Here is a 12,313-nt window from a genome sequence, read left to right as displayed (position 1 = left end):
ATGTGATTGGTTGCTATGGGCAACACCTCCACTTGTCCTCTTTAGATGGTTTGCTGTATTTGCTATAACTGGTTTCTCAGTTAAAGAACCATACCAGCCTCTCCCGTCCATTGGAACTAATCATGTAAATTACTGGGAGGGACCCGGTTCACAGTGCTACCAGCCAGAGCACAGCGGGTACACAGGAACTTCGGAAGCGGCACACACACACAGGAGCCACTGTCTGACAGTCACCACCTGCCTCGTCCCTCCCACCCAAAAGGGCAGAGCCGGCATGAACACTGCTTCTGCCGTACTAGTTCAAACGGGATCACGTGGTGAGGAAACTACAGCCAATTCAGAATGACACGACCTAACTGCCTATCGGCACGTCCATTTCTGCGCTGCGACCAATACGCCGATGAGACTTCTGGCGGCACAGCCAATCGGAGCAGCGGGGCGTGGCTATGTTTTCATTGGCTGCTCCTATCGGAAGCGCAATTTTCAAATGTCTCAGGCTGTGTGTGTAGTGTAGTGAGTGTGTATAGCCACAGAGGCGGCTGCGCGGTGTAACGTCCCCGGGTGCAAGCGGCCTCAGTCACCGTCACACGGAGATACGGGCAGGCAGCAGGTAGGCGCCTTCTTTATACGGTGCGCTCTAAGCTAATGTAATGGCTGCTCTATGCCACTTAACCAGCTGCTGTATTCCCGTCACCCATCACTGCAGGGGTTTAGGTGCCACACACACATATATGCCACTTCAGTCAGCCTGTCTGTCCTATCTATCTATCTAATCTATCTATCTATCTATCTATCTATCTATCTATCTATCTATCTATCTATCTATCCTATCTATCTATCTTATGGACCCCTCTAGCTGTCTATCTCTCCGTGTGTGTGTATATTTAATTAAAACGTGGCTCTCCAGCTGTTGTAGAACTACAGGTCCCAGCATTCTCTGCCAATGTAGTCTACACCCGTTGCTAGATGTCGCATCTCGGAGCTTGTAGCCTGGTATAATGAGCTGACATGAGTAGTGATAATGGTGTCATTATACTTCCTGGGGATGTTCCTGATGCAGTGACAGCTGTATAATACTAATCAGGTGCAGAGACTTTATATCCGGGTCAATGTTTTATCTCTGGGGTGGTCAGTCTGCAAATACACATCAGAGAGAGTGTCCCAGCTTTTGCCATTGTGTATAGGTAACAGAGTGTTGTCATTGCAGGGTTGTGGATGTTACTGTACTCAGATGTCAAATGTAATAGTGTTAAAGTCTGGAGGCAATACAGAGAAGTAACTTGATTGGTGTCTTTGCCAAGTGGCCCCCTTTTATCAAACCTATTTCTGGCTCTTATGTCTGAAACTTTTTTTTTTTTTGTTGTCTCTGTTATGATTTGTCAGAGTATGTATTGGTTAGAACAGAGGTTCCCAAACTGAGTCCTCAAGGCGCCCCAACAGTTCATGTTTTAAAGCGATCCATGGCCGAGCAGAGGTGAATTTAGTTGTACCTCAGTCAATTTGATTTAACCACCTGTGCTCAACCATGGATATCTCTAAAACCTGAACTGTTGGGGAGCCTTGAGGACAGTGTTTGGGAACCTGTTAGATTTTTAGGGGCATATGTATCAAAGCTTGATGTAAGATAAAATTGTGAGATATATATCACCAATCAATCAGCTTCTAACTTACATTTTGGAGGCTGTGTTTAAGAAATGATAGTTTGGAGCTGATTGGTTGGTGATATATATTTCACAATTTTATCTCACATCAAGCTTTGGTACATATGCCCCATAGCTCGTTGTTTACCGTGATCAGCTAATTCTTTAGTGTAACTTTATTAGCATTATTTTGTTATGTAGTTTTGGATGTTAATTTAAATGTTTTTTTTGTTTTTTTAATGGAAAAAAATGTGTACTTGTCAGTGGGACTGTTGCTGAACACTGATGCAACATTGATTTATACATCTGAAACTTTACACAAAAATTTCCGGCTTTTGATCAGTAGTTTCTATTATGTCTCCCAAAGTATACTGTATTTCAGGGGTTCCTAAACTCCGTTACAGTCCAAGTTTTAAGCTGCATACACACACAACGATTTTGTAAATGAATGATTTTATTAAACAATTTTCGTTTACTAAAATAGTTCATTTACTAAATGTAATGATTTTTTTTTGAACCACAAACGATTTTTGCATATTCCCTTAATGAAAATCGCTGAGTTGGTCAGTCTGACTAAACTACAAACGTGAATGCGCATGAACGTTCATCGTTTTAACTAAGAATGTGAATGATTTTTTTAAACGATCGATATAGTTTATCGATAGTTAAAAAAATCGTTGTGTGTATGCACCTTTAGGGAAACCCATGCTTGAGTCCAGATGGTTAAATCAAATTGACTGTGGTACTAATTAAGTCACCTGTACTCAAGCATGGATGTACTTAAAACGTGGACTGTAATGGTGGAGTTTGGAAACTTACAGTATGCTGTAGTTGCTGTTCTTTTATTAAGTGCCATGCAGATTGCATACAGTGACCAGAAACAAGGTAATGTAACCCTGCAAAAATGAGCTGACAATCATTCTGTATAAATTAAAATTTTCTATTCGTATTAAACAGCAGAAATACATAAATAATTTAAGTCATTGTAAAATTTAAATTGGTGATTAGATTGTTTGCATCCAGGAAAGCACTTCAGAATGTACTGGCCGAAGTACCATATTTATCAGAGATGGCTGTTTTCACGTGATTTAGGGATATTTTATACTGCTTTTATACCGAAATTCTGGGTCTGACCCGGAGGTTGGAACAGGGTTCTAATCTGTATCAGACCAAGAATTTCCTTGGCAGCGACCCAGGATATTCCTGAATTGGCGCCGTTCACACTGGAGCCGGATCTGCAGTAACCCGGCTTTTCCAGCGTTGAAGTGGAGGCTTGGAGATGACGTCATCGCCAAGCACCACTGAAGTCGGGCAATCGGCAGGCATGCGGCATGATCCAGGTCACCATGACCCGGATCATGCCATTTACACTGCAGGGTTTCACGGGTTATTCCTGTGTTAAACCCTACAAGTAACCTGGGTTGGATTACCGGGTCACTCGACCCGGCAATCCAACCCTTTCCCCTTTTATCCCAAGGAGCTACCTGGTTTAACCCTGCAATAACCCAGGTTTTAGCTCTGGTGTAAATGGGGTATATGTTTCTTCTCTTGAAAGTCTGTTTGCTAACTGCAGAAGTTTTTTTTTTTTTTTTTTTTTCTTTTCATTACTACTTGTTGCTCCTTATTTGTGACAGAATTTATATCTGTAATCTGTATGGCGCTGCAGAAACATTGTGGCACCTTATCAATAAGGGATGATATCATGCAGTTTGCCCATAATTATCTACACACATTGCACCCAAAACATTCCTGATGCCAAAGAATGATTTGATCGCTATTGGGCATGATTTGGAATAATACTGCTACTGGCCTCTTTTAGGGAGAATTCAATTAAATGCGATGTTAAATGTCACCAAGAATGAGTGCCCGGAGCTATTCAATTGTCGGGAGATGCCATTTACTGCTCCTAATGACATTAGTTTAGTCGTGGTAAATATTCTGCTTGAAAGCGATGCTGTTAGCGCACACGGTAAGCACGCAACCGGCATCAAGGCCCTAGTTTAGCTGGGTTTCTGTTCTCACCTCTGGAGGGTGTGTGCGGAAATCCTCTAGTCGTAGGTTTACGGCGTGGCCTTTTGACTATCCCTTGCCAGCACTATTCCACATTGCATTTAATTGAATCTTCACCCGCTTGCGCTGGCATCCCATTATACACTGGTAGAGAAACGGCCACTAAAGTGTTGAGCAGCCAGATTACTTCCCATTTGAACAGCGATCCTGTTATTTGGCCCGTGTGTAGCTAACCTTATAGTGTAGTGCAAGGCTTGATGAGCAGGTGTGACTTTAATGTAGAGTGGGCACAACCTGCGATCTGCTGCTACCTCAGGGTGCACACGAACAGCCCTAAACTCCTTTTTGAAGAGTGTTTACCTGAGGACTCTCCCTCATACTAACAGTACCTCTCTGCAGTTGCCCATACCCAGTAATGACACCATAAGCTTGCCAAGTTTGAACGCATTACGGGCTAACTGCATAATATAAATTTGGGGTTAAATAAATAATTATTCTTATCCCCTGAGATCTGTTTTGTCAGATCCCTGCTGTCTGTAGCCCTCTACAGTCTTTTCTTTGGCCATCAGGAGGGGAAGAACAGCTGTGACTTAAGAAACTGCTGATTGGACATTCTGAGCGCAAGTCTCCAGTACTGGGCGTCTGCACTGTAGCAACTGTACTAGCTGCAGGCACAGAATGACGTCGCTACAGTATCAGTGCTATGCCTGTGTCACCATCCTCCTAGATTGGAGCATTTAAAAAATGAAGAAATGTTCCTACAAACCACAGACTGCATCTGTCGCCTGAGCAGCCTTAACGGTTCCGTCCTGAGGGCTTTCAGTTATATTGAGCTGATACTTGTTGACGTACAAATACAGTCAGGTGCATAAATATTGGGACATTGACAGAATTTTCATATTTTGGCCTCTGTTCACCACCACAATGGCTTTGAAATGAAACAAACAAGATGTGCTTTAACTGCAGACTTTCAGATTTAATTTGAGGGTAATTACATCCAAATCAGGTGAACGGTGTAGGAATTACAATGGTTTCTATATGTGCCTCCCACTTTTTAAGGGTCCAAAAGTAATGGGACAAACTAAACAATCCTAAATCTAACTTTCACTTTTTAATACTTTGTTGCAAATCCTTTGCAGGCAATTACAGCCTGAAGTCTGGAATGCATAGACATCACCAGACTCTGGGTTTCATCCCTGGTGATGCTCTGCCAGGCCTCTACTGCAAATGTCTTCAGTTCCTGCTTGTTCTTGGGGCATTTTCCCTTCAGTTTTGTCTTCATCAAGTGAAATGCATGCTCAATCGGATTCAGGTCAGGGGATTGACTTGGCCATTGCATAACATTCCACTTTTTAGCCTTAAAAAACTCTTTGGTTGCTTTTGCAGTATGCTTCAGGTCATTGTCCATCTGCACTGTGAAGCGCCGTCCAATGAGTTCTGAAGCATTTGACTGAATATGTGCATATAATATTGCCCGAAACACTTCAGAATTCATTCTGCTGCTTTTGTCAGCAGTCACATCATCAATAAATACAAGGGAACCAGTTCCATTGGCAGCCATACATGCCCATGCCATGACACTACCACCACCATGCTTCACTGATGAGGTGGTATGTTTTGGATCATGAGCAGTTCCTTTCCTTCTCCATACTCTTCTCTTCCCATCACAAGTTGATCTTTGTCTCATCTGTCCATAGGATGTTGCTCCAGAACTGTAATGGCTTTTTTAGATGTTTGGCAAACTCAAATCTGGTCTTCCTGTTTTTGAGGCTCACCAATGGTTTACATCTTGTGGTGAACCCTCTATATTCACTCTTGTGAAGTCTTCTCTTGATTGTTGACTTTGACACACATACACCTACCTCCTGGAGAGTGTTCTTGATTTGACCAACTGTTGTGAAGGGGTTTTTCTTCACCAGGGAAATAATTCTGTCATCCACCACAGTTGTTTTCCATGGTTTTCCGGGTCTTTTAGTGTTGCTGAGCTCTCAGGTGCGTTCTTTCTTTTTAAGAATGTTCCAAACAGTTGATTTGGCCACACCTAATGTTTTTGCTATCTCTCTGATGGGTTTGTTTTGATTTTTCAGCCTAATGATGGCTTGCTTCACTGATAGTGACAGCTCTTTGGATCTCATATTGATAGTCGACAGCAACTGATTAAAAAATGCAACTGTCACACCTAGAATCAACTCCAGACCTTTTACCTGCTTAATTGATAATGAAATAACGAGGGAATAGCCCACACCTGTCCATGAAATAGCTTTTGAGTTGATAGTCCCATTACTTTTGGCCCCTTAAAAAGTGGGAGGCACATATAGAAACCGTTGTAATTCCTACACCGTTCGCCTGATTTGGATGTAATTACCCTCAAATTAAATCTGAAAGTCTGCAGTTCAATCACATCTTGTTTGTTTCATTTCGAAGCCATTGTGGTGGTGAATAGAGGCCAAAATATGAAAATTCTGTCAATGTCCCAATATTTATGCACCTGACTGTACATATATTGAAACATGTATACATTAAGCTTTCTTTTCCCCATATGTAAAACTCTTCCTGCAGATTATAAGAGATTTATGATTGTGTAACGTGGGTTGCATGTACATGGCTGTGAGCGTTTACAGTACATTCTGCCTCTTTAGATCACAACTGCGTGGCAATGTCTTTCCAACCTTCAGTCATGTTGAGCAAGAAAGAAGAAAAGGGGAAGAATATCCAGGTGGTAGTGCGATGCAGGTATGTGATGCGCTTACTGGTATACATTATCCTGCTTATCAATGTACCTTATACAAGTACCCGGAATATCTTCATATCTGGAGAACATGAAGATTCGCCCTGGTCACCTAGATAACAGAATATAATTGTGACTAAATAAATATACCCCTTAGGTTCCTGTATAGGCATCTGGGCGAATCCTCTGCTTAATTTGGGCTGTGGTTAATTTTTCCTAGTTTCTGTCTTCGTTTGGCCATTTGGTGTCTGACTCTCCACTTTTGAAACGGGTGTTTACACCACAGTGATGTCATTCCTATATGTAACTGATTGCTGTATGTACATATGCAGCGCTCCTGCTTACTATGTTTTCCTTTGTGTTTGTCATGTTTCCCCTGTCTGTTTGTTGTCTTCATTGTCTTCACTGTTGACTGTTATTGGATTCACATAGATCCGAAACAGGAGGCACTCTGGCGACTTTTTATTAAAGCCATATAAAGTGGCCCTTGATTAGGTTTCGCGAGTCACCCCGTCATTGGGGGCAAACAATACTCAAGTGCATATAACATACATTTTTACATACCCCCAACCCCACCTAATTAGCACGGGTAATTACTCACCTGGGGGACATCAGCTGTAGAAGTGTCGGTCAGCGCGGCAACACAGAGCGTCGCCTTCTGACGCCACCGGCGGCCGCCCTGTCACGTGAGCATTACACATCGTTGCCAAGCAACCACCATAGCAAAACATCGAGATAACAAAACGTTACATTACATAGAATCAATTACAAACATAATGTAAAAAGTCAGCAAGCAAGTATATGGCATGAATAAAGCACAGGTCTTCCTGTCCAAATAGCCAAGCATTTCAAATAGTTAGGGCTCGATTCTATTGATTGCGAAGTAAATAGTGCCGAGAGGGAGCTCCTAGCGCTATTCAAAACAGCGCGCTGCTAAGGATTTCTTCTCGCACCCCTCCAGGGGTGCAAGCAGAAATCCGACAAAAGTACAGGCGCGATGCTGTTTTCTGCCTTTAGCGCTGGGAAAACAGCATCGCGCCTGGAAGTTTAGTCGGAGAATGCCCGTTCTCGCGACTAAACACCCTGTTTAAGGCGCGAAGGGCGGGACAACAGGCATTCCCCGACCTAACAGCGCGCAGAATTGAATAGCGCCGGGAGCTCCCTCCCGGTGCTATTTACTTCGCGATCAATTGAATCGAGCCCTTAGATTAGCTAACCCCGAGCTCTGATACACTATCAATCAGTTAGATTTGTTAGATAACCAGGTTTATCAATCATGTCCCCCGGTACAATATTAATAGTGTATAATTACCAGTATAACAGCAGATATTGATCAGCCTAGAACACATATGACCCACGACTTTACCATAGAATACATGCATCCACCAATAATGAATCCCATCACAAACTGTATATTAATCAACACTTCGGATAAATTACAGAAAGCACTGCAACCCCAAGGTTTCATTCAGTCCCCTAGGGGCCAGTCTGTTCAATATATCATCCATTTACATTCCTTTAGAAGTAACTTCTTTGCCCTATCGCCCCCTCTCCAAGAGACTGGTATATGATCTATTAAGATGGCCCTTAAGCTGGCCACACACTAGACCAACTTACATCCAACCAGCCAACTTGTTGATTGGTTGGAATGAAAATCTGGTAACGTCTGGGAGTAACTGATCAGCAATTTGCTCCTAAATGCCAGAAAACAGATGAAAATGGTCGTTCAGACAAGTTTGTTAAATGTTTGATCTAAGCAATTTGTTCAAACAGTTTTTGTCCATTTTCTGGCATTTGGGAGCAAATTGCTGATTGTCATGTGCTTTCATACCTTACCAGATATTCATTCCAACCAATCAACTAGTTGGCTGGTTGGACAGATAATCTTTAGATGTGTGGCCTGCTTTACACTAGCACTCGCAAAGGTGATTGAAGGAGTGCCGGATATTGTATGTGTGTGTGTATGTATGTATATATAGATATATATATAGTGTGTGTGTGTGTGTGTAGATCTCTTGCAATATTTGTTCACCTTTCCTTTTCTCTAAAGCTAATTTCTTTAGACAGAATCTACCTTGGGGCTATGTTGTTGGAGAGATCCATTGCACCAAACAGCTACAGCTTTAAAGCTTCCAGCATGCACTGTTCCTCCTCCCTATATACCCCGCCTCCAGCCACAGGCCTTCAGTTTTTTTGTTTGGTGCACGGCAAGTATCCAGACGCTCTTGTTTAACAGCAGGACTGCCTAGACAGTCCCAGGCTTTTTCTTTTATGATTGACCTTAGTTTTTTTTGAACTAAGGTCGAATAGGACGCAGGGACAGCGACTCCATCTGCCGTTGCTGAAACGCCAGTACCGCTATATGCCCTGGGGATTTCAGCGAGGCTTAGCTAGCGGCGTTGCTGGGGTCCAGACTGTGATAAGATTCACAGAGATGGCAGGTAAGCGTTTCCAAGTGAGGGGAATCGTGCGCGACGCAGTCCAGGTCTCCGGCGTAGGAGATGCACCAGAGGCGGCTGCGGGTGGAGGTCTCGTGTAACGTGTGCTCACTAAGGCGGCCGGGGCCATATCGTCTGTCGCCGGGGATGGGTTGTAGACGCACTAGAGCACACTAGTTAGAATCTACTACTGTGAGGCCAGTGTACACGTGCCATCAAAATCGCAGCTATGGGGAGAGAGGCGCTCCCCTGGCAGCTCCTCCCCCGACCCAAACGCAGCTTCCGGTTACGGATTCCCGCCTCTGGGTTGCTACTTCTGACCACCTTGTGTGTGAGACGCTCGCGGTTCAGTTGTGCGTACTGCTGCAGGTGGGTTGTCTCGAGGTCTGGTCTGTCTCCCTGTATACCTCTCCTCTGGGTCTGGTATATAGTGCTCTATATCCTGCCAATACCCCTGCCGGGATGGTCAGTTAATTCAGAGTCAATTTGCAATAGCAATGTTTGTATTTATGCATTGTATGTGACTTTCATGCTAGCTGCTGTATATACACACTTTTGTTTTCAAAACTGTATATCTATCACTTTCTCCACATCCCTCTGAAAAGTGTGTGTGTGTGGTTTTTCATATGTGAAGTGGATCACATTGCATTTATACTGTACACCTTATACCGATCACACATTTGGCATATTTGAGGGTAAAGGTAAGGGTGAGCCTCTGGTGCTCAAGTCATGTAAATCCTGTTTGGCAGTCCTGTCTGAACAGGATTTTGTGCAGGATGGTTTGTGTAGTGCCTGTTAACAGCCACCTTTCCTGTCTGGTACACCTGAACCTACACAAGAGCCATCTTGGGTGATGTTTTGTCGCATATGATGGATAAGGTTGCAGCGTCGCGTGCTCCTACCACAATATTGTCTCCTACTGTGGGATACCCACAGCAGTTGCATCCTTCTATGTACATGTCCCCTATGAATCCCTGTTGGCTTGATTCTTCTGCTCACTCTGATCAGAGTATGCTGCTGTCTATAGCCTCTCAGCAGGTGGTGCAGGCAGATAGACCAGGGGCATAAGAGAGATTCTCTTCACACATTACCTCAGGATTCTGACCCACCCTCCTCATCAAACTATGATACTTAGTTTCAGTGGAAGAAGACCATCAAACCTCTGTGGATGTCCCTTCTCTGGTGAGAGCGGTTAGATCTGTCCTCAGTATAGAGGATGAGGAGGTGCCACCGAAAGCTAAGACTCCGATCTTTAGGCATCAAAAGGTGGCTATAGATTATTTTCCTCAGTCTGAGCAACTGACGAATCTCATGTCTGAAGCATGGTCTACTCAAAATAAGCATTTCCATAATATAAGGAATTTAACCTCTCGATATCCATTTGCTCATGGTGAATGTAGCAAATGGGAAGTTCCACCATCAGTAGATGCTTATGCGACCAGATTGATCAAGAGCTCAACGTTACCCATTCCTGCGGCATCCTCGTTGAAGGAGGCTACAGATTAGAAAACTTGATAACTATTTAAATTCAGTATTATCATTATCTGGAGCTATTACCAGGCCAACTTTGGCTGTAGCCAGGGAAGCTCAGGCTATGGAAGGATAGACAGTCTCTGGAGGATAGCATTCCTAATGCCAGCAGAGAACGGCTGTATTCCCTCTGTCAGATGCGAGAAGCAGCTATGTATATGGGGGAAGCGGTCATTGATGCAGGTATCTTAGCTTTTAGGGTATCGGCAGCTTCAGTTGCAGCTCGAAGAATCCGTTGTCTTAAAACCTGGACGGTGGATACAGTTTCCAAGAAGGCCCTAGAAACCTTGCCTTTTGTGGGGAAAGTACTGTCCGGACCACAGAGCTGGATGAGTGTCTTCTCTAGTGACATCTAAATCTGCGGGGTTGCCATCTATGACTACTCTTAAGTATAGGCAGTCGTCACCTCGGTCCTTTTGCCCACAAGGTAGGGCAAAGGGACAGTCTTCCTCTAGACAGGATAATTCCCACAGGAGACGGCAGACCAGAAAGTCCCGGTCAGCCAAGCATCATGCTTCCAAGCCGGCCGGTAAGCCCACTGCCTGATGGAGCGGGCCTACCCCTTGGGGGGGGGGGTCTCAGTTTTAGATGCCGACTTCTACAGTTTTCTTAGGCTTGGCATCAGACCACGACAGATGCATGGGTTCGAGAGGTGGTCTCTAGGTTATGCTATAAAGTTCCTGAGGCATCCCCCTCAATGGTTTGTTGGTACAACCCTACCTTTAGACCCGGTCAGGTCTTCGGCCTTCCGGGAGTCTATTGGGGCCCTCCTGAGGTCAGGAGTCATGATCACCATTCCTGTGAGGCAACAGGGAAGGTGGTGTTCAAATTTGTTTTTGGTTCAGAAACAAATTGGTCACATCGCCTTATCCTGATCTGAAGTCTCTCAACAGATTCATCCAGGTGCCCAAATTCTGTATGGAAACCCTATGGTCAATTATGCTGGCAATGGAGCCTGGAGATTTCATGGTCTCCTTGGACATGCAGGATGCATATCTGCATGTTTTAATTGCATGGAACCACCAAAGATTTCGAAGATTGGCGGAAGATCAGCAACATTACCAATTTCAGGCGCTACCCTTCGGCTGGCCACAGCCCCTCGGGTATTTACCAAGATAATGGCAGTGGTGATTGCTCATCTCAGACGTCAAGGAGTCAGGATACTGCCATATTTGGACGACCTCCTGATATTAGCTCAATCACAGGAGTTGTTACAATGTCATCTGCAGATGACTATTGTCTGCTTACAGGAGCACGGCTGAGTAATAAATTGGAAAAAGTCCTCTTTCTCAAACTCAGCGGAAAGTGCACTTGGGGGCATTGGTGGTCACTCTGGGCCAGAGGACAAGATTGCGGCACTACAGTCTCGTGTGCACAGTCTACTCTGCAAACAAAGTGTCAGTTCACAAGGGAATGCAGGTGCTGGGCTCCATGGTATCCATATTTGATATGGAGGCGTATGCCCAGTTTCACTCTGGGTCCCTGCAGCAATGGATTGTCTCATTGGGATAGTCAGTATCATCGGATAAAGTCTCAGATGATCCGCATCTCGCCAGAGGTTTGGCTCTCCCTCGCTTGGTGGCTGGAGACTACTCATTTAGACAAGGGTCATCAGTTATAGCTCCTAGATTGGGTACTCCTCACCGCAGATTCAAGTCTGCGAGAATGGGGAGCGGTGACAGGGCGTCGCACCTCTCAGCAAAGGTGGACGACTCGGGGAAAGTCGTCTACCGATAAATATCTTTGAGCTTTGTGCAGTGCACAGAGCGCTAGGTCTGGCGCAGGACCTTTTTCACGGCAGGCCTGTCCAGATTCAGTCCAACAACGCGACTACAGTGGCCTACATCAACCATCAAGGAGGCACTCTAAGTCCGGCAGCCATGAGAGAAGTGGTGAACAATCTGCTGTGGGCAGAATGCCATCTTCCAGCAATCTCAGCAAAATTCATTCCAGGAGTCCTCAGCTGG

At 44.5% G+C, this 12,313-nt stretch overlaps 1 protein-coding gene across 1 annotated transcript in view; it reads left to right on the top strand.

Moving 5' to 3' along the window:
- The first annotated feature begins 474 nt into the window (after window positions 1-474).
- KIF11 (kinesin family member 11) overlaps window positions 475-12,313 on the top strand; it is a 45,235-nt gene continuing 33,396 nt past the window's right edge. Inside the window, exons 1-2 of the mRNA XM_088476994.1 lie at window positions 475-610; window positions 6,290-6,383. Of these exons, the coding sequence (XP_088333120.1) occupies window positions 6,307-6,383 (77 nt within the window). The 5' untranslated portion in view covers window positions 475-610; window positions 6,290-6,306. The remainder of the gene's footprint in view (window positions 611-6,289; window positions 6,384-12,313) is intronic.

The sequence above is a fragment of the Taudactylus pleione genome, unplaced genomic scaffold (genome assembly GCF_031769625.1).
Source record: "Taudactylus pleione unplaced genomic scaffold, aTauple2 ptg000198l, whole genome shotgun sequence".
In the NCBI taxonomy this organism is placed as follows: domain Eukaryota; kingdom Metazoa; phylum Chordata; class Amphibia; order Anura; family Myobatrachidae; genus Taudactylus; species Taudactylus pleione.
The sequence above is the reverse complement of the archived record's forward strand: the minus strand, read 5'-3'. Positions and strand labels throughout refer to the sequence as shown.